Source organism: Chiroxiphia lanceolata, chromosome 10 (genome assembly GCF_009829145.1).
Source record: "Chiroxiphia lanceolata isolate bChiLan1 chromosome 10, bChiLan1.pri, whole genome shotgun sequence".
Lineage (NCBI taxonomy): Eukaryota > Metazoa > Chordata > Aves > Passeriformes > Pipridae > Chiroxiphia > Chiroxiphia lanceolata.
The window spans coordinates 7,239,603-7,260,423 of NC_045646.1; the positions used below are offsets into that span (position 1 = coordinate 7,239,603).

The 20,821-nt window shown below is 39.4% G+C and overlaps 1 protein-coding gene across 3 annotated transcripts in view; it reads left to right on the top strand.

Moving 5' to 3' along the window:
* Positions 1 to 9,739, top strand: part of PIK3CA (phosphatidylinositol-4,5-bisphosphate 3-kinase catalytic subunit alpha) — a 34,576-nt gene extending 24,837 nt beyond the window's left edge. For 2 of the 3 annotated variants that reach the window (XM_032697273.1, XM_032697272.1), the window contains exons 9-21: positions 80 to 214; positions 1,698 to 1,822; positions 2,200 to 2,281; positions 2,755 to 2,919; positions 3,494 to 3,597; positions 4,400 to 4,571; positions 4,798 to 4,904; positions 5,415 to 5,536; positions 6,062 to 6,140; positions 7,008 to 7,178; positions 7,432 to 7,549; positions 7,727 to 7,878; positions 8,989 to 9,357. In XM_032697273.1, the coding sequence (XP_032553164.1) occupies positions 80 to 214; positions 1,698 to 1,822; positions 2,200 to 2,281; positions 2,755 to 2,919; positions 3,494 to 3,597; positions 4,400 to 4,571; positions 4,798 to 4,904; positions 5,415 to 5,536; positions 6,062 to 6,140; positions 7,008 to 7,178; positions 7,432 to 7,549; positions 7,727 to 7,878; positions 8,989 to 9,259 (1,803 nt within the window). In that variant the 3' untranslated portion in view covers positions 9,260 to 9,357. Of the gene's footprint in view, positions 1 to 79; positions 215 to 1,697; positions 1,823 to 2,199; positions 2,282 to 2,754; positions 2,920 to 3,493; positions 3,598 to 4,399; positions 4,572 to 4,797; positions 4,905 to 5,414; positions 5,537 to 6,061; positions 6,141 to 7,007; positions 7,179 to 7,431; positions 7,550 to 7,726; positions 7,879 to 8,988 lie in introns of all 3 variants that reach the window. The other variant, XM_032697271.1, reaches the window with a different exon arrangement.
* The last annotated feature ends 11,082 nt before the right edge of the window (positions 9,740 to 20,821 follow it).

Genomic DNA, 20,821 nt, shown 5'->3' on the forward strand with positions numbered 1-20,821 from the left:
AAGAATATATTTTCAAAATATGCTGTATTCTAATAAGTATCATTCGACAGAAAAAGTAATTTGAATTCCCTTTACACAGGAAACTCCATGTTTAGAGCTGGAGTTTGATTGGTTTAGCAATCCTGTAAAGTTTCCAGATATGGCTGTGATAGAAGAGCATGCCAACTGGACAATATCACGTGAACTGGGATTCAACTACAGCTATGCAGGGCAGGTAAGGCAAACCCCCCTTCCAAGATCAGCTACTCAAATAGGAAAGTATTATTTATTACTTTATTTTACTCAATATGTTAGTGATAAAACTTTTTTCTTTTATGCCCTGATTTATTGTAAAATCAAGTAATCAATTTTTTGTCGTGTGTTTAGTAAAATGGGTAATATATTCTCCTTTCTTTATATTACCAGTAAACTGACCTAATGCTTCACTCAGCAAGCAGAACACTTCAAAGAGAAACTGTCTTACTGTACAAACTGTTAGGGCATTTTTAACATTTTTGTATTGCTAATTCAGGTGTCTAAACTACTTAGTTTAACTATTCAAAAGTTGTAATTCTCCCTCAGTGACACTGTTTTTCTTTGTTGCAGTTTCATGTTTATATGTAGGCTTTCCTGTGTAACCCAGAGGTGCTTAAACTCTTTACTGTCTGTTTTATGGGCTATTTACAACCATAAGTAGAGGGAATTTTAAGGGAATTGACTGGCACACACAGGGGTGTAGTCCTTTATCTCTTCTCTTCCAAGAAAGGGAGCTTGGGCGTTGGCAGTTGGCTTTTTGGTGAGATTTGGAGCTTTCTTCAAAGCACTTGTTGGATGAATAAAAGAAGTAAAAAAAGAAAAGCAGCAAAGCTAAAATTGCTCTGTATTTAAAGCCATGGCTGTGAAATTAGTTTTACATTTTCTTCTGGAGGCTGCTTCAAAGACTTGAGAGTTTCCCCAAGAGAGCTCTGTGATCTGTATGAAGAAGAGTCTCGTAGTGGAAAGTTTTACTGTGCCAAAAACTGCGTAGGTGGTAGTGAGCGTCCACTTTGGGAATTCTGGTGATATTTATATCATATCAACATATCTTGAACAACAGGCTGTAGGCATTTGATTTCTCTTGATACTCTGCAGGAAGTCCCTCATACAGTAGCATATCTGCTGTGGTTTATGCAGCAATGCTGCAGGGCTCTCAATGAATGTGCAAGGCCAGCTGGCTTCTTGGTAAATAACATGCTTTTACTATAACACAGCCTATTACCTGGGCTTGTATATGCTCAACTCGGGGGGTTTTTTGTCTGTAGGCAAAAATAAAAAATGATGAGGAGGATAAACTCACTTCACTGGCAAAGTAGGAGTCAACTTACACTTTACAATTGAAAAAAAAAAAACCCTGAAGTAGAATAAGGTCTCAAATTACTCTCTTGTCTTTTTTTGGTGATAATCCTTACAACACCGTAGAAGAAAGTCATAGTAGTTAAATATGGAAAAACCTTTGTTTTTAGTTCTGAATCTTTTTCACTCCTCTCAGCAGTCTCAAACTGGGGGTAGAAATGACCAGTTTCATTTTGTGCTGCATGATGTTGTTCATCAGATATCAACTGCTGCCATTTCTCCACACTGCCGATTTAGTCAAAATGTTAAAATACTGTATTTCCTGTGTGTTGTATGGCAACAGAAAGAATTGTGTGGAGGGTTAATGTACCACTTTCTCTCTGCAGAGTAACAGAATAGCCAGAGACAGTGAATTGACAGAGAGTGACAAGGAGCAGTTGCGAGCCATCTGTACACGAGACCCTCTGTCTGAAATCACTGAGCAAGAGAAGGACTTCCTCTGGAGACACAGGTATTGGAAATTAAAAACCAAACCAAAGAAAAACCCTTGTTGGCATAACAAGACTTCACCCCATTCCCTCTAAATTTGTCATGGTTATATTGGGTTTTGCTCCCTTTTCCTCTGTACTGTGGAGTTGGTATTTTAGACAAGGCTTGCAAAGCGTTCTGCATTGAATGTCTTGGTTAAGGCCACGGAGAAAAGTCAGTTGCTGAATGAGTTCACATTTTCCCTGTTGCTTCAGTCTTACCTGCATGCATGGATCCTGACAGCCCCTCTTGGGATTCTGCTGACAAAGGAAGAAAAAGGTGCAAGGCTGTGGGGACATAGGAGGTGGTCATTGAAACAAAAATAATGTTTTTTACATGCAACTTTTTTCTCTTTTGCAGACACTATTGTGTGAATACTCCAGAAATTCTGCCCAAATTACTTTTGTCTGTTAAATGGAATTCTAGAGATGAAGTGGCCCAGGTAACAAAAAGCACTGAAGAAGTTTTAAGTTTTGAAGAAACTTTAAAATATGCTATTTTAAAGAAAACTCCTAGAAGTTAAAAACATGTTATGTGTGCATAATACCTTGAATGAAAACTTGGATGATTCGAGTTGCCGCTATAATTGACAGATGCCTCTGGTCCAGAGTTCTTGTTCTTTAGCTCAGCCTGAGTCTTAAGATTTTTCTCTTGGTTGGCATTACTTGAATCCCTCTTATGTTGCAACTTGTCAGTTGCGGTTAAATGTGAGGGTTCGTTTTCATTCTTTTTGTAGTGGATAAAACAACAAAGTCAACTGGCAACTAATATCAAATTGTTGATTGAGAGGACAAGGAAGTAAATTGCTTCTACTCGGATGTAGTTTGCGTCTGACAATACCTGCCAATGGCTCTGTATTACAGCTTCTTCCTAATCAGTGCAAACTTGTAACATGCCTGGACTTCTTGTCCACAGATGTACTGTTTGGTAAAAGATTGGCCTTCAATCAAGCCAGAGCAAGCAATGGAGCTCTTGGACTGTAATTATCCAGATCCAATGGTGCGAGCTTTTGCAGTTCGGTGTCTGGAGAAGTCCCTGACTGATGACAAACTGTCTCAGTATCTAATCCAGCTGGTGCAGGTACATAACATATTTTGGTGTATTTGTTGTCTTGTGTATATTCAGTGATCACAGAGGCTTAAGATACAACAAAAGTTAAGATGTTGTGAAAAATAGGTCAGCAAAAATATCTGTTTGCTTTGTGGATTATTTAGGAGAAGATGAAATGTAGTTTATTTTCTGTAGTGCTGTGGTTTTGCTTGTTGATACTGAGTGCCAGAATTTTAGCAGAGATGCAAAATTGTTCTACCAACTGGAACAGGCAGCTATTTCAGCTGTCCTAACATAAGGGAAAGTATGAGCAGAAGCATCTTCTCAAAATTTTGAGCAAGTTGAGGCTAAAATATTTGGTAACAAGCATCAGATGGTAAGTTCCTGAAATAGAAGCACCCAGTGCACAGTTGTTCAATATATGCACAGTGCATATATTGTTCAAATCCTAAGACATGCAAGTATTAATACCAAGATCAGTCATTCTACAAAAATTAATATAAAACATAGATTGCTTTTTATTTAACTGTCTTTAATCTGTATATTTTTCATAGAAATAATAACTGCAGATGATTTTTTTTAATTTTCTTTTATCCTTAACTAGGTTCTGAAATACGAACAGTATTTAGATAATCAGCTTGTGAGATTTTTACTCAAGAAAGCACTGACCAATCAAAGGATAGGACACTTCTTCTTTTGGCATCTAAAGTAAGCTTAATGTCATGTTAGGGGGTGGTGGGATTCCTATTACCTATAAACAATTACTTGTTCTAAAGGCTTGGCATGCTAAATGTCCATTCTTAAGAAAATATTACCACTCCGAATAAAGATTGGTTTATATTGGTTAAGAGTTTGAATGCATAGTTTGGTGATAGAAATCATGTCTTGCAGTTTCAAAAGCTAGTTAATAATAGATACTTAGGCATGTCCTTCTTTTTTTCTAATGATGATTATTGTAAAAACAAGGTAGTCTGAGACTGCTGAAAGCCTCTCAGATTTTTAGCTGCCCAATCCTCCGTCAGTTTTTTCCAGATAATTTTACAAATATATGAGGCCTAATGAAAGCCACTCAATTTGACCAGATAAAGCTTTGAAAAAGCTTACTAAAAACTATTTTTCCTTGCCTATTACAGGCTTATTATAGAGCTTGATAGCCCAAATATCTCAGTGTTCTTCCTTACTGAATATAACATGGGCTTTTGAAATTCCTAATGTTGAGAAGACTGAGTATAGATCAGTCTCCAACATACAAGGCTGTAGCTCGGTCTCACCTAAAAATGCTGCTCTAAGCTGGTGTGATCAGACACAGAAATAGAAGCAAGGCATCTTTGTGCTTTCAGTTTTCTGCTTTCCTTGGTAACCATCAAGGAAAAGGGAATAAGTTGCCTGGTTAACTTGTTTGAGGGGATGTATTTTAGGACTGTATAAGGAAGTTACAAGTATAGCTTCATTTTTGGCACCTCTAAGTGGTCTTGTCTCTAAGCTGCAGCTGTTCTTCCTCTTTGTGTAGGTCTGAAATGCACAATAAAACTGTCAGTCAGAGGTTTGGTTTGCTTCTGGAGTCCTACTGTCGAGCGTGTGGAATGTACCTAAAGCATCTGAGCAGGCAGGTGGAGGCTATGGAGAAGTTGATCAACCTCACAGATATTCTCAAGCAGGAGAAGAAAGATGAGACCCAGAAGGTATTATAATCTGTCCATGTATCAAAACTGTTGCTGTTTTGTCATAGGAATTACTTGGAACTGTTCTATGTGATGAACTAAGAAAGCGTTAATGCCAACTTCAGTAGGTTTAGGTTTACATTATCCTAGGAGCTGTAATATTTTCTGTGCAATGCCATTGTCTACCCCTTCAGGCAATAGAGCTAAAGTTAAAGGTTTCAATTTGTGTAATGTGATTATTTATCAGGTACAGATGAAGTTCCTCGTGGAACAGATGAGACGGCCAGATTTCATGGATGCTTTGCAAGGTTTTATCTCTCCTCTCAATCCTGCGCATCAGCTGGGAAATCTTCGGTATCGTATTCGGTTCTGAAGTTTGTCTGGGTATTTAAGTAAATGTTTAGCCATGGTAACACTGCCAGTGTTGAGATTAAATGTTAACGTATTAAATGTTAGTATCTTCAAACTTCACTGAATAAAATCTGTAGCAGAGTAATCCATAAACAGGACACTCATTTCAATCTAATGGTGTAACAAATTAGGAAACAACATGACCCTTAGCTGTTCCTTTAAGGTGATGGGAACTGCAGTCCTTTTTCCAGTCATAAGGACCACACACTACCAAAGGAGTATTTACTGCATGATCATGTCTTCTGTTGGTCTTAGCAAATGGTTAACATTGCACTTACTAATTTAAGCTGACTCTGGAATTAAAAATCATGGATTGTCAGTTACCTCTGCATCTTTAATTTGGTACTAGTTCAGATATTGCCCAAAACAGGGGGAACAAAACTATACAGTATTACAGAAACATGATATGAGAATCAAATTGTGCCTATTTCATAGATATCTTATCTCTTTTAGGCTTGAGGAGTGCAGGATAATGTCATCTGCAAAAAGGCCGCTGTGGTTGAACTGGGAAAACCCAGATATTATGTCTGAATTGTTATTTCAGAACAATGAGATAATATTTAAAAATGGAGATGGTAAGGAAAAATAAGTGTAATTCAAACACTACATATCTGTTTATTTTCCTAACCTATTTTTTAGTGGTTTTTCTAAGCCTATAAAATACATATTTAAAAAAATAATTTTAAAAATCAGCAAAGCCATTTTTTTTTCCCAGAAAAATTAAACATGGACAAATAAGTATTTATCTCAAATCAAGTACAAATTTTGTGTGTTCTAAGATGTTCAGTCTGTCGAGGTGGAACATAATACTGTGTAATATTTGTTCTTTTTATTTGAAGATGTATTCAAGATGCTACAGATGTGTAATCTATAATTCCATTTTCATGGGTTTAGTGTATATTTTTAAAATCACCACCACAAATTTATATTAATTTTTGACTATTTAAAACACCCTTTTCTGTATTGAGGGAACAAACCGTAAACTGTGGAAAGCTCATTACCTTTAGATGTATTTAGACATACTTTTGGGGGGGAAAAGTAAAGTAAGATCTAACCAAGTATTCTGGTGTTACAAAATTTGCAATCTTTGACTATTTCAGACTTGCGTCAGGACATGCTGACACTTCAGATAATTAGAATTATGGAAAACATCTGGCAAAACCAGGGTCTTGACCTTCGGTAAGCATTAGAAGTCATTTCCAAGCAATACTATTCTTAATGGATTTTGCATTGTTTTTTCTCCCAGAGGTTGCTCCTGTTTTCCCAAGGGTAATAAATGAAATGCTATAAATAGGCATGTTTGTACATTTTAGAGCAATATTTGATTTTTTAATAACCTTCAGTTAACTAAACTACTGGATTTTCTAAACCCAGGATCATATTTGAGAAATACTCAAGTTTTATTCAAGTAAGTAGGAGTGATTTACCTACCAGGGATGGATACAAGAGCTAATGCTCAGTAACCACGCTGTGGTCAACTGATTGTGTCTGTAGGTTTGGCTTTGAACATGTTGCCAAACCCACAGCCCTCTTGAGCAGTGACTCTTTGTAATTGGGGTTGTCATTTCAGTACCCACAGTAGGTATTGCCCAGTGTGATCTGTGTGTAGCTTCTCCATGTCTAGACAGCCTGTGAGTACACAGCTTCTGCAGGGCATTCAGTGTAAACTATTCTGCTTCTGGAAAACTGATGCTAGACAGGTTGTGCTTCCAAATTTGTGTTTGCTGCATGGTGGATTTTTAGGTGGGGGTGTAACATCTGTCACTGCATGTCAAGGAACCCCCAGTTTTCATTTCCTTATCTAGACAAAAGGACCTATTGGTCTGCATCCTCTCTCGTGGGTCACAGTTTTGTCTCCAGTACTGTAAGGAGTGACAGAATTATGGCTTTGTCCAAGAGTGATTTGCAGAGTTACACTTCCCTGTGGCTTAAGGAGTAGCCAGATACAGAAATCTGCAAAAATACACCCTCTCCCACCTCTTGCTACCATTATCTATAAAGGAAAAAAAAAAACAAAACAACAAAGAACTAACCTTTGTCTTTCAGGATGTTGCCTTATGGTTGTTTATCAATTGGTGACTGTGTGGGACTCATCGAGGTCGTGAGGAGCTCTCACACCATCATGCAGATTCAGTGTAAAGGAGGCTTAAAAGGAGCACTGCAGTTCAACAGCCATACATTGCACCAGTGGCTCAAGGACAAGAACAAAGGAGACATGTGAGATTTCCTGTTGCCTGTTTTTCTTGTCCATGTGCTTGTTTTTGATGGAAATTTCAAGAGAACTAAAGTTCATCAAGTGGGAAATTATGTCCGTAATTATGTCTACCTGGTTTTGGTTTTGTTTTCTTTTTTTACCTGCCCTTGTTTCCCCGGTATTCCTGCTTGTAGCTCTTTTAATGAGAAAGGAAAATTTGCACTTCTGTGTTATTAGAATACCTGAGGAAAGTGTCTCCTTTTCTGTTTTGGATAGGTATGATGCAGCTATTGACTTGTTTACACGTTCTTGTGCTGGCTACTGTGTTGCCACCTTTATCCTGGGCATTGGTGATCGCCACAACAGTAACATCATGGTCAAAGATGATGGACAAGTAAGACATGTTTTTCTAAAACCATACCCTAAGGTCATCCTCACTTTGATATGAGTTTGTTTTCAAAAAAACAACAAAAAAAACCCCTATCAGAACTATAAGTAAATGATCGATTTTACTGTGACTTCATTTAAACATGGAATTACTAATCTTAAAATACCTTTCTGTCTTTCCAAGCTGTTTCACATTGACTTTGGGCACTTCCTCGATCACAAGAAGAAAAAATTTGGTTATAAAAGAGAGCGTGTGCCATTTGTCTTAACACAAGACTTCCTAATAGTGATTAGTAAAGGAGCCCAAGAATGTACCAAAACAAGGGAGTTTGAAAGGTGAGCCTTCTTTTAAGCATTTAAACTCCAGAGTATTTTGTACCTAAAATGCACTTTACTATGGTGACATTTAATAATTAGACCTTATAACTGAAAAGTAGTATTTTAATTGGCTTGCAGTGGGTATGTTCCAATTCTTTAGTTGAAGATCAGCCACCCCCTTGTAAATCAGTAGGTAATCTTAGCACTTACGTGACCTTTGGTCCCTGAAATCTCACTGAGATTTACAGGGTCAGCATACATGTGATTAAAGATGATCATTTTTTAAACATCTGAAATTTCTTTGATTGAACATTTAAAATCCTCTTGGCACTGCAAAACTGCACGTACTGAGAATTCTTAAATGTTGGGTGTTATGTGCATCAGAGCCTTGCTGGTCACTCAGCCATACTTCTCCCTCCTGTAGCTGCTGTGATATCAGCTCTTCAGATGTCCTCTGTAGTTTGTGATATTGTCCAAAACCTGCTGAGAAAGGAGAACTTTAAAATAATCATAATAATAATGACAATGATAATAATAGTTGCTGTAGTCATTCATAATATCTCTTTCCAACGGTCCAATCTTTTTCCCCTTAACCTGACTCAAGTTAATGATTTCAGCATAAATGTGTATTTTTCATCCAACGTGATACAGCAAATGTCCCCGTTTTCAATGTATTCTTCAGAGTATCTAAGGAGCAAAAGCTACTGCCTTCATAAAACTACAGGAAAAGCGCATCTCTGATGATAACCAGGAAAGCACTGTTTGCAGCAGTGTATCTGGAAACATGTTTTAAAATCTGAAATGTCAGTAGCAATGACTCAAACGGCTTTGTGAACTCCCATAAATTTGTGCTGAACAGTTGCATGAATTGCACGTGGGGTTTAAGGCTAGAAAGCCTGACTTTAGTTTGGCTGTTATATTAGTCTGACCACTACTAATTCCTGTACAGATGAAGATAAACTAAGTAGGAAGAGGAGTGTATCTTCTCAGCAACATCATGGTGTTCTTAGTAGACTAAGAGTGTCCAGTTTTTAGTGTCTGGTTACCTGAAAACTGGTTTGAAGGTGAAAAAGTAACATGCACCTCATAGGGAAATACACTGAGCTTTTTTCCCCCGGTCTCTTCCAGGTTTCAGGAGATGTGCTATAAGGCTTACCTAGCAATTCGGCAGCATGCCAATCTCTTCATCAACCTTTTCTCCATGATGCTTGGCTCAGGAATGCCAGAACTGCAGTCCTTTGATGATATTGCTTACATTCGAAAAACCCTTGCATTGGACAAAACTGAGCAGGAAGCTCTGGAGTACTTCATGAAGCAAATGAATGATGCTCACCATGGTGGCTGGACAACAAAAATGGACTGGATCTTCCACACAATAAAGCAACATGCTTTGAACTGAACAGACAGCAGAGAAAACAAGAACTGATACCCCGCTTTGTGGGTACTGCACTGTTAATACCTGTTAGCAGCAAAGACTGGTTGCATAGGAATTGCACAAACCATGAACAACACTAGAATTTATGGCAAGAAAAGAGATTAATTGTTCAGACAGCTGTCAGAAAATAATGTAAAACAGGGTTTCAGATAGCACTAAAATTGTACACTTCAAAAATTAAGCTTTAGTATGATGTGTGCAGAGAGACCTTGACAAATTAGAGAGATGGGCAATCACCAGCTGTGTGAATTTTAACAAGGGCAAGTGCCAGATTCCGCACCTGGGATGGGGCAACCCTGGCTGTAAAGACTGGGGAATGAGGCTGGAGAGTAGCTGTGGAAAGCGACCTGGGAGTCCTGGTCCCTGGCAGGTTGAATATGAGTCAGCAGTGCCCTGGCAGCCAGGAGGGCCAACCGTGTCCTGGGGGGCATCAGGCAAAGCATTGCCAGCCGAGTGAGGGAGGGGATTGTCCTGCTCTGCTCTGCACTGGGGCGGCCTCACCTTGAGTTCTGTGTGCAGTTTGGGGCACTACAATGTAAAAAAGACATTAAGCTGTTAGAGAGCGTCCAAAGGAGGGCCATGAAGATGGTAAAGGGTCTGGAGGGCAAGCCTTGTGAGGAGCGGATGAGGTCACTTGGTTTGTTCAGCCTGGAGGAGACTGAGGGGAGACCTCATTGCAGTTACAACTTCCTCGTGAGGGGGAGAGGAGGGACAGGCACTGATCTCTGCTCTGTGGTGACCAGTGACAGGACTCAAGGAAACGGCATGAAGCTGAATTAGGGGAGGTTTAGGTTGGATATCGGGAAAAGGTTTTTCACACAGGGAGTGGTTGGGCACTGGAACAGGCTCCCCAGGGAAGTGGTCACAGCACCAAGCCTGACAGAGTTCAAGAAGCATTTGGACAACATTCTCAGGCACATGGTGTGACTCTTGGAGTGTCCTGTGCAGAGCCAGGAGTTGGAATTGATGATCCTTGTGGGTCCCTTCCAGCTCAGCATATTGTATGATTTTATGATTCATGTTATGCCTTAAGCCCAAAAAGGTAAACTTGGAAGAATGTTTCCTTTTTTTATTTGACAGGATAAATTAGAAGGAAAAAGAAAATAGTTCTAGCATGAACATAAGAGTCCATCACTTATTATCTTAGATCTGGTACAGCAGGTAGAGACTATGCTGGATGGAGAAGAGTGGAAATAGAATTCAAGTGGTAGCAAATGCTTAAATGCAGCATAGTTTGACGAGAAGGAGCTTTAAGCTCAAAGATCTAAAAACAATAGTGAGAGGACAGTGCCTTTTAAATGTGCTCGGAGGCATTAACATTTGCAGCGTTCAGGTGACCCTTTGATTTCTGGGTCCGTCATCTGCACAGTTTCTGAAAGCAGTAGGAAATAGGCCCACTCAGTATGGTGTTTCTTCTGCTCAGTATTTCTAGGGGTGCAATTCATACCTTCACAAAGAAACTCCCTATCATCCCCAAAAACTGACTAACCTGGAAATTGAATGGTCAGAATTGGGTTTAGTGCAACAGAGAGCTGTAGTGTTCATCTTAGGTTTGCTTTAATCTAACTTGAACTGAATAGATTTTTTTCATACATGTTTTCCAGAACCTAAAGAAAGGTGAGTTATTAAAATTATTGAAAGATTATTTTTTTATAAAGGCTATTTATATAATAGGAACTATTATTAATATATATTCTTTATTTACATGATTTGTCCCATATTCACTCTTTTAATTTTGCAGCCCAGTTCTATCTGTCCAAGACTCCCGTTTTCATTAATGTCACTTAAGGTTACCAGATATACTCCTGGGACCAAATTCAGCCCTAGTGAAAGAGGACACAAGTACCAGTAGTGTAGTAGGGGATACACCCACTAATGCCAGAGGTTAACTTGGCCTAAGTCTCTTAAAAAAATTTGGGGAATCACTCTTCACATTATGGAAATGATATGCTGGCTATTCAAAGAAAGTACATTTAAACCCTCCATTTTTGGGTCTACCATTTTTCCTCTTTCTTCCTCCTTTGGAAGTGGTTGTTGAATTCAGTAAGATACATCAGAAATAGCAATTTAGATTTTCAATATGATCAATAATAAGCAGTTCAACATGCAGCAGATATGTTGGCTAGCTCAAAGCATGTGGAGTTACCAAACATTTTATAGCTTTGTCTGTTTTGTGCCTGTGTGTAATATATATTTGTAAATCTAGTTGTTGTCCTTTAACACAATTACAATGTGTGCAATTAATGAAATTGGCACCACTTTTTGAAACTGTTCAGAGTACCGAGGATTTCAGATTGCCCTTATGCACAACTTCAGATAGGACTGTTTTTCTAATTATTAAAGAGGTTTTTCTAATTAGTGAAGCCCATGATTCTGTGGGTGATGTTCACCCTAACATCTTAAACTTGCTAGATTGGCAGCACTTGGAGTGAATTCCAAAGGTTTGGGGCTTTGGGGGGTTCAGCTTCTTCACTTGCAAACACGCACCGAGGTGCCACTCAGAAAGTGCAATACCATGTGTAGTATAAAATATGCTGACAGTTGGTGTTAGATTAGAATATAAGTATATAATAAACTGTACTTTGTGCAGGCTGTACTGATGAGGTAATGAGTGGTTGGCTTCATTAGGCAAATTGTAATATATTAAAAATGTGCAATCAATTACATTATGAAAGACTTTGGGGATTGTAAAGCCAAGGCTTTGGTGTTTAAAGACACTTTCATAGTCAGGATCCTGCAGTCGATTACTGCACACAAGGACTCTTGATGTTTGGGGGAAAACCTGGGTTTGTGAACACTACAGAAGCTCCAAGAATAGTATGGGAAATGTGAAGTTTTATTTCCTTAGTTCTACTAAATATTTTGGAGTAGTCCAATAGACTTCCCATTACTCTTTTTATTGACTGTTACATATTCCTTTTTGTTCATATGAATATTTTAACTCCTGCTAACCTTGGTTGTACTTTCTCTAGAGCAAAGTTCCCCTTGTATCTATTACTTTGCAGTCAACACACACTAATGGTTTAGCTCTTGAAACATGGTTTAGTTTCAGTTTAAGTTTAGTTCACAAGATCTGAAACCCTGTTGGCTGTCTCTCTTATTTTAACTGAGTAAACCTGTTGCACAAACGTCACATTAGGTGCTATATTATCCTTATTTATCTGGTGTTGAAACAATGCTTTACCTCGTTTATCTAAGAGATGGTCAGCTTTTTCCAGCCTGGATGAAAAGATGAACTCAAGTTTATCAGATGTTATGAGCCCAACTTTCTTTGTACTTTGCCCCTTCCTAGCTCTTTACTTCTGTAAATATAAGTATAAATGTCTTTCAGTTCAAGCACACAGTGTTCTGCACCCTTTTTGCCCAGACAGAGGTATGAGGAATCAGGCTCTGTTTCCAAAAGTTACTGCAATAAAATGTTGTGCATAAGCTGTAGAAGTTATTATGAGAATCAAATAGTAAAAGAAAGGCAACTTCATAGGGATGCAGATATAATACAATTCAGGATAATTACAAAAATTTTAAATAAATTTTTTTTTAAAAGTAGGAGACACTCATGGGCTTTAAGCAGTTCTTACCATAACCAGGATGGGCATTTGAAAAATATTCTGCTGGTGTTTCAGAAAAAAACAAATCCTTTTCTCAGCTTCAAAGTGTTCAACCCTAATTACCGTATCCTGTTACGCCCGTTCTGTGCTGGTGTAGCTTCAGTGCAGGTAGTGGAGGTTCTGTTTCCTTACACTGCTGTAAATGAGAGGATGTCATCTGCTCACAGTATCAGAAATAAGATCTGCTTACAGACCATGAAAGCACCTGCAACTGAGCTCTAGATTTTTACAGAGATAGCTTGGAATTTGGCTTATTTTTATCTGTTCTCACCTCTTGGAGATTTCAAAATGTTCCCTTTGCTCTGAGAATCAGCTGCACAAAACACTAAAGTAGCTTATTTTGAGATTGAATTGAATCTGAACATCTTGCTCCTGCAGAACTTCATTGTAAGACTGCCAGAGCAAGGATCCCAGGAGTGGGCCATGTGCTTTGTCACAAAGCATTAGGAAGTGGAGTTTTATTGAAACACAAATTTAAAGCTAGTAACTTTTTCAACTGTGAAACTGTGTTTGATTTAATGACAGAACAGGCTGCTGCTGCTTAGTTTTACTTAGAATTACATTCTTTGCTTTCTTAAAGGTAGCAGAAAAAGCACCTGTACTGACTTTATATACGCATGCTTCTCTGTTCTGAAAGGGTGCATTAGTAGATTTTTTCAGAAGTGAAACATTTTCAGTATAAGTTTTAAAATTTTAAAAAAGGCATTTAAATAAAACCAAAATTGTAAGTGTTTTGGCATCTTCTGGAGAAGATATGAGCCTGCACATTGAGGACAATGTAGAAATTACCAAGTTTGTAAGAACTTTTTATGTGATGACCCTGCTGGTGGTGGTTTGGCAAGTTGTTTGTGGGATTTTATGCCAACTTTCCTTTTTATGTAAAATATTAAATGCCCTTCAGTGGTCAGTAGCCCACATTTGTTGACAATTTGAAGGTATTTTCTTTGCTTTGTCATTATATAACTGACATGTTCTAGCATCTGTTCTCAATAGTAATTATGAATTCCTCCTGTTTTGCATGTCTGCACAGGTTGTAGACTTGGGCTGGACCCATTCAAAAAACAAATATTAGCAAAGCCACTTGAAATTACTATTTTGTTGATGTCTTTGACATCTTGAAAATGCTTCAAGTTAATGAAAATGGTGTGGTATTACAGAAAGAATTGTAACTTGCTGCTTCTGAGATTTTCTTTTTTTAAGCCTTTTCCTCTTGTTTTAGTTTTACTTGAATGGAAGAACCACACTTGTGTTTTTTTTTAAATACTATATAGCTGTGGATGTTGTTGCAGATTGTTGAATCCCAGTTTAATTTTGCAATACATGTTTCATACAAATAATGAATTTGTATCTTTATTTTGTGCTAAAAGTTGTCTCAGTTTAGGTGAGGCTCTCTCTGTCCAAAATGATGTGTAGCTCACCACCCCTGCAGCTGGTGTTGGTTTTGGGTTTTTTTTCTGTTTAGTTTTATTTTTTTACATCTGTGTTAATGAAGAGAAGCCAACTGGAAACTGGCTACAGAAGTTTTCTACCTGCATACACTGACCAAACCTACAGGTGCTCTGCTCTTTGAGAAATTCTGGTTTCACTTTATGCTGATACAACACTGTCTTCATCAGAATCGCTCTGGATTCACAACAGCATATGAAGTCAAAATTAGACTATATGTATATTAGAGTTTCAGATTACTTATTCTTATGATTCAGTATGAAAGGTGAGGAGTAAAGGAGTAAACATTCCTCTCATAAGGAGAGGAATGTTTACTAGCAGCCCAGTTAAACACTTTACAGTTTTACTTTTTAAATAGTATTTATCAACTAGCCTTTCCCCTCCAAAACTACTGTAACCTTGTCTATAGTTCATTTCATTCTTGAGCCTTCCAGGATTTTTGTTGCTTACCAGCTCAAATGTTTCCTCTTGCTACTCTTTCATAGCCTACAGACTTGTTGAACCCACACTCAGGAAAAATGATTGTTCTTAATTGTTAGCAGGGTATTCTTGACTTCTGAGCTTTATCGGATAGACTGAAAAGCTTGAGGTCTTGTTGTGTGAGCACTCCTGACTAAGCCAGAGGTGAATCCCTCTGTCTCTTCCCTTCCTTTTCCAACACCCCTCTCCTCTAAAAAAGGACATACCCATAGCATAAGAACATCATACAATGTTTGTGAGAGAGCTGAAGCAAAGCCCTGCCAGTACTTCGAAGCTGGTGTCCCCACTGGTTTGCCTAAATCTGTCTTAAGTGTCCTTATTGTCATTGCTGTATGTGATGAAATATTCCTTCGGCATAAGGAAGGCAAAAAATACACTATTCTGTCTTGATTCTTTCTGAAATTCTGTTGCCAGATTCCCAATAGTTGTTAAACTGTTTCAGGAACCATTCAGTGCAGTGTAACTGCACCAGTTTTGTTAGGAACCTGTTCTAGTAATAAAATTAATCACAGTTAAACCTGACTTAATTGGGTGGCTGAAGTTACAGAAAGCCTAATTCAGGCAGAAGCTGTTTCCTTTAAGAATCTTATATCTGTTGTAGTTTAGTTAATCCTTGAGAGCCAAAATATTGATAGTTGCAATCTCATTCTGTCTTGTTTCTTTAACTACTTTTAATCTATTTTCAGGTTCTATTAATAGTGCTCCATATCCTGAATTATCAGCTGCCCCAGGCTGTCCAAAGTTGTCTTACTGTTTCGTTTGGGGCTGGGGAAAAAAAAGGAATAGATTAATCCTCTTGTCTTACAGTGGCTGCGGTCCAACTTCTTCATCTTCTCTTGTGAAGATAAATGTGTAATTCATCATCTGGGAGTATCATCTGTTCTCCTTACCCCCTTACACCTCTTCAAGTTTTATCTCTGAATATCTATATTCACTTATCAAAATCTACTTCCCTGGTGGAGAAAAGGATTTTAAAAATATATGGCTGCGGTCTGATGTCCTGGATTCTCAGGCTTGAAATTTTGAAAGGATTGTTGTCATTGCACCACAATTGCAGAATTTTCTCAGATTCGTTGAGGTTGGCAAAGACCTTTGGAGATCATTTGGCCCAGACATGCTGTTCGAGGCAGGGTCAGCTCTGGAGCAGGTTGCCCAGGATATCACCTAGTTGGGTTTTGAGCCTATCCAAGAAACAAGAATCCACAGTCAATTTTTTTCCCTTAATGTTTATATGAAATATCTTCTGTTTCATTGCCTGCTCTCCTTTCAGTGGGCAGCATTGAGAAGAGCCTTGCCTGTCTTTACTCCTCTCTATCAAGTATTTATGTACATTGACAAGATGCCCCCTGAGCTTTCTCTTTGACCAGGATAAACAATCCCAGCTCTCTCAGCCTCCTTTCCTATTCATCGTCTTTATAGCCCTTCATGGACCCATTCCAGTACATCCATGTCAGGCTGGTACAGGGGACCCCAGTGCTCCAGGTGTGGCCTCACCAGTGCTGAGCAGAGGGGTAGGATGAAGGCTCACCTCCCGTGACCTGCTCTGCCAAAGGCAGCCCAGGATCCTGTTGGCATTTTGGGTAAATAGAGCCCAGGAGGGTGTCACCTCTTGATGCTTCTATGTAACTTCATTGAAGCTGGTAGCCAGTTACATGTCTGCATCAAAAGGAGAGTATAAACACCCTACCAGTGCTTGAAATATCTTTTAAAAGTGAGACAATTACCTTTGAAATAACCACTGCTGGGGGTGGGGGGTGGGGTGGTGTTGCCATGTGTGTGTCATTCTGTGATGAAGGTCTGTGGTAAAGTAGGTAGAAAGCAAGACATTTTTAGTAATAATGGGCCAAAAAGTATTTAAAATGCAGCAAAAAATGCATGTGTTGTCATACTGAGAATAGTCTTGCAGTACTTTAAATAAAAAAAAAAAACAAAACCACAATCCCTTTTTTTACCCCTTCTGCTGTGCTACTCAAGTAACAAAAGTTTGGCCTATGATACTTATTGTAGTTATGTTCATGGGAAACTGTAAAAAGTCTGCTTTTTATTTATCTTTGCGGTCTGTATCATGCTGTTTATTAAAAAAAACCTACTTTTGTTTGGTTTTTATCACACTTTTGAGTGTTAATGTATATACTAACAACTAAATTAAAATGATATGGTTGGTACACTTGTGAATTCTGAAGTGAGAATTTAAGGAATCTTCAGCCTTGGGGTGTGATTTGGTGTTGGCAGCTCTGCCTTTGGAAAAGGCTGGAAGGAAGGAGATGGGAATTGCACACATCAGTTAATGATGATGGGGAACAGAAGTAGCATTTGCATTATTTGTGGGTGGGAAGTCCCAGATGCACGTGGTATTTGTTCCTGCACACGTTGATCCTCAAAATAAGTAATTTTATTTTAGTTTTAGATGTGGGCTGTAAAAAACTGTGATAAGAGAGCAGATATTATTGAAGTGTTTCAGCTGGGTGGTTTTAAAGCCCTTGCTAAATCAATCTGGTTTGGTTTTGAAAAATATCCTTCATGTTTTCATTACCAAAATTAGATTTTAAACAAACAAATAAGCAGTGTTATATTTTTGTATCCAATACTAACTTTGAAAGAGAGAAACATATTTAGGGAAATTACTCACTGGCAAATATAAGAGCATGAGGGTGCAATGGAAGCGCTTCTGTGGATATGTTGGTTGACTCTGGACTTCAGTTGCCAACCAACTGTTATTGTGGGAGGGATTTGAGCTCTCTTGATGAGGATTTCACTTTTTTTGGAGGGATGAGGGAAGTGTCAGGGTTTTTACTCAGGCCTCTTCAACACATTGTTGTCCCCAGTAAGCTTTAAACTTTGTACACTGGTCGGTTCTGTTTCAGATAACACTAACCAGTTTTGCACTGGATCGACTCCATAATAAAAGGTGGACATCATCATCCTTACATTTATTTTGAAGCTCCAGCTGAGCTCCAGTTAGGAGAGAGCAAATCCAACTGTGGCTAGGGGTTTGGAAGTAGCTGCTTCAGTAACATGGACTAGCAGGTTAAATTTCTGTTTATTACAGCATAAGGTGAGTTTTACCTTTCCTGGTAACTATGAAATGGTTATGAGTGGTTACTACTGTGTGTTAAATGCACAGGATGGTTCAGGGAAAGGGGATCATCAGTTCTTGTTCAAATGCAAATTTTAGACTTTGCTGCCATTACCATGGTGTGATTTTTTTGTGGTAGTTCTGGGTCTGGATACCTAAAACATGAAAAAATTATGGAAAACTTGCAAAATAATGCTGGTGAAACAGAAGAAAGATTTGCAGTCTGGGCAGTTTGCTTTAGCATGGGAATCTCAGTGAGCCCTCCTGATTTTACCCTCAGATATCAGTCTGGTTTCCAACCTGACTTTCCAATTTGATCTAAAATCTGAGCCCATGTAACAAAAGAGCAAGAAACCTGATGCTATACAAGATACCTCAGGTAACCTCCTATATGTCCTTTTAAACGCTAAAAAATATACCTCTAGCAAAGGTTATCATCATGGACTATGCTTCCTGCTTTCATTGAAAAAAGGGTTTACTCCATTCTTATTTTGGAGAAGATACATCTCTGCAAAGTGAAATAAGCATCATCTGTGTTGCCCATTTAAACAAGGATGTGAATATCACATGGACTTTTCTGCATTTCGAGTTGGAATTGGTTCTGAGTGATTAAAACCTGGCCCAGAGCTGCCTGAACATCCCAAGCACTTGGTGGCTTAGAAAATAAGACTCATTTAGACTTTTCTGTCCTAAGCATTGATAGCTCTGTTTGATGCCTGTGACTTTGAACTGGATCTGCAGCTTCAAAGAGGATCCTCCTCAGATGTTTTTTTTTTTCGCTTAAAGCCTTGTCTTTTTATCTAGTGTAAGTGGCATTGGGCTCTGCTGCTTTGGGTGGGGAAGAAATCAGTCAAAAGGTACAGAAGTTGTGTTGTGCTTTGGTTCATCAGAGTTTGCCTCACCAAGCAAGACTGAATTCAAAGCAAAGGGTTGGGCTTGGGTTTGTTTTTCCTTGGCAAAGTATGGATTTCAAGTTCTCATCACTGCCCTCCGCTGGGAATTGGGGGAAGTGCTTTTTTGGAAAATTTATATGGAAAACCTTTTTAGTGAATAGAGGGAGAAGTATGTGGGCATCCAGCCATTTGGGTGGCTATAGCCAATTTATGAGAGCTTTATTACAAGCTATCCTGGAAAAAACCTCAGCAACCATGGCTGGAATAAACAACAGAGAACAAACTGAACTGGGATGCCAGGATCTTGTTTGATTGGTAACTCAGCTAAGATCATAGATACCCCACATTTATTTAATTTCTGAGGGCTCAGCAGTGTGCCAGCAAAAGGACACCTTTAGTTCTGTTTGTGCTGCTTTCACCAGAACTCCCATGTGATGAGAGGATGAAGCTCTTTCCATGTGGCTCTAAGCAAATCACCCTAAAGACATGTTTCCAGCTTCAAAACAAAGGCTATAGACAGAGTAAGTCCAGTCTCACCTGCCAGCTAATGAATAAAATTGAGGCCAGGAGCAGGGTATAATTTTTTTTTACTAATCAGTGGAGCAACACCATTACGGATGTTGTGGATTCTCTGCTAATTGAAAGCTTGCTCTTGAGATTAGGTAAACGCAGGCTAAGCCAGAGCAGAATAACTCAATGAATGAAATACTTGGCAAAATTCCATAAATGGTTTTAAGTCATGGAAATAAGCAATTGCAATGGCCTCCCTTGTGTCTTCAACATAAATGAGTAATTTTTCAAAATAATAAAATGCTGTTTGAAATGTTCTGCTTTGTGGACAAATACAACTTGGTGCCTTTTTGTGTGGCACAATAAAAAGTGAAGATGAAGTGAGCAAAAGGGGGGATACCTTTGTGATTATAAATTGGGAGAAAGGAAGAGAGTTGCTTGTTTTAATTTTCAAACCCATATTTATATATGTATGACAGAATCACAGAATCCTTAGGGTTGGAAGGGACCTCTGGAGACCATCCTATCCAACCCCCTGCTGAGGCAGGGTCACCTGGAGCAGGTGACACAGGAATGCATTCAGGTGGGTTTGGAATGTCTCCAGGGAGGAAACTCCACTACCTCCCTGGCATTGAGGTGGAACTTATTTGTGGTTTCGTTTATGGCCATTGCTCCTTGCCCTGTCGCTGGGCACCACTGAAAAGAGTCTGGCACCTCTTGGCACCCGCCTTTGAGATATTTCTGTGCATTAATGAGATTCCCCTCTCATTTTTCTCTTCTCCAGGTGAAACAGGAGCAACTCCCGCAGTCTATCCTGGTAACAGAGATGCTCCAGACCCCTCATCACCTTTGTGGCCTCTGCCAAACCCTCTCCAGTAGCTCCTTGTCTTCCTTACACTGTATGTATCTCTTCCTTGTACTTATATAATTATAATATACTTTCCATTGATTCTCCTATTTTCCTATCCTTTTTTTAATATATATTTTCCTATACAGTAGTTCTAAGGGACATCTTCTACATTTATACGAAAAGAATATTTGAGCTTTTATGAGGCTCTGGCTTCGACATAGCGCTCCCATTTGTGTAAAACCTGAACATCTGACGCTGGTCAGATGGACCTATAAATTATCGGTATGGTATCGGATGCAGATGGAAATACAAATTAAACATAAATTAAAGGTTTATTTTGTGTGTGTCCCGTCCTTTCCCCCCCCACCACCCCCGTTGCTGAGGCGACGGGCGGGGTGCGGCGGCGCCCTTGGCCGGCAGGGGGCGCTGCGGGCGGCGGCCGCGTGCCCGTTCCCGCTCCTTCCCCGCGGGAGCGGAACGGGACCGGGATAGGGACGGGGCCAGGGACGGGGACGGACTGGCCGGAGCGGCGGGGCTGGGCCGGGGCCGGGCCGGGGCCGGGCGGAGCACAGCACAGGGGGACGGGCGGGCGGCAGGTGAGTGCCGGCGGCAGAGCCCGGGGAGCCGCCCGTGCGCCGTGAGTCACGGCCGGGCCCGCGGCGC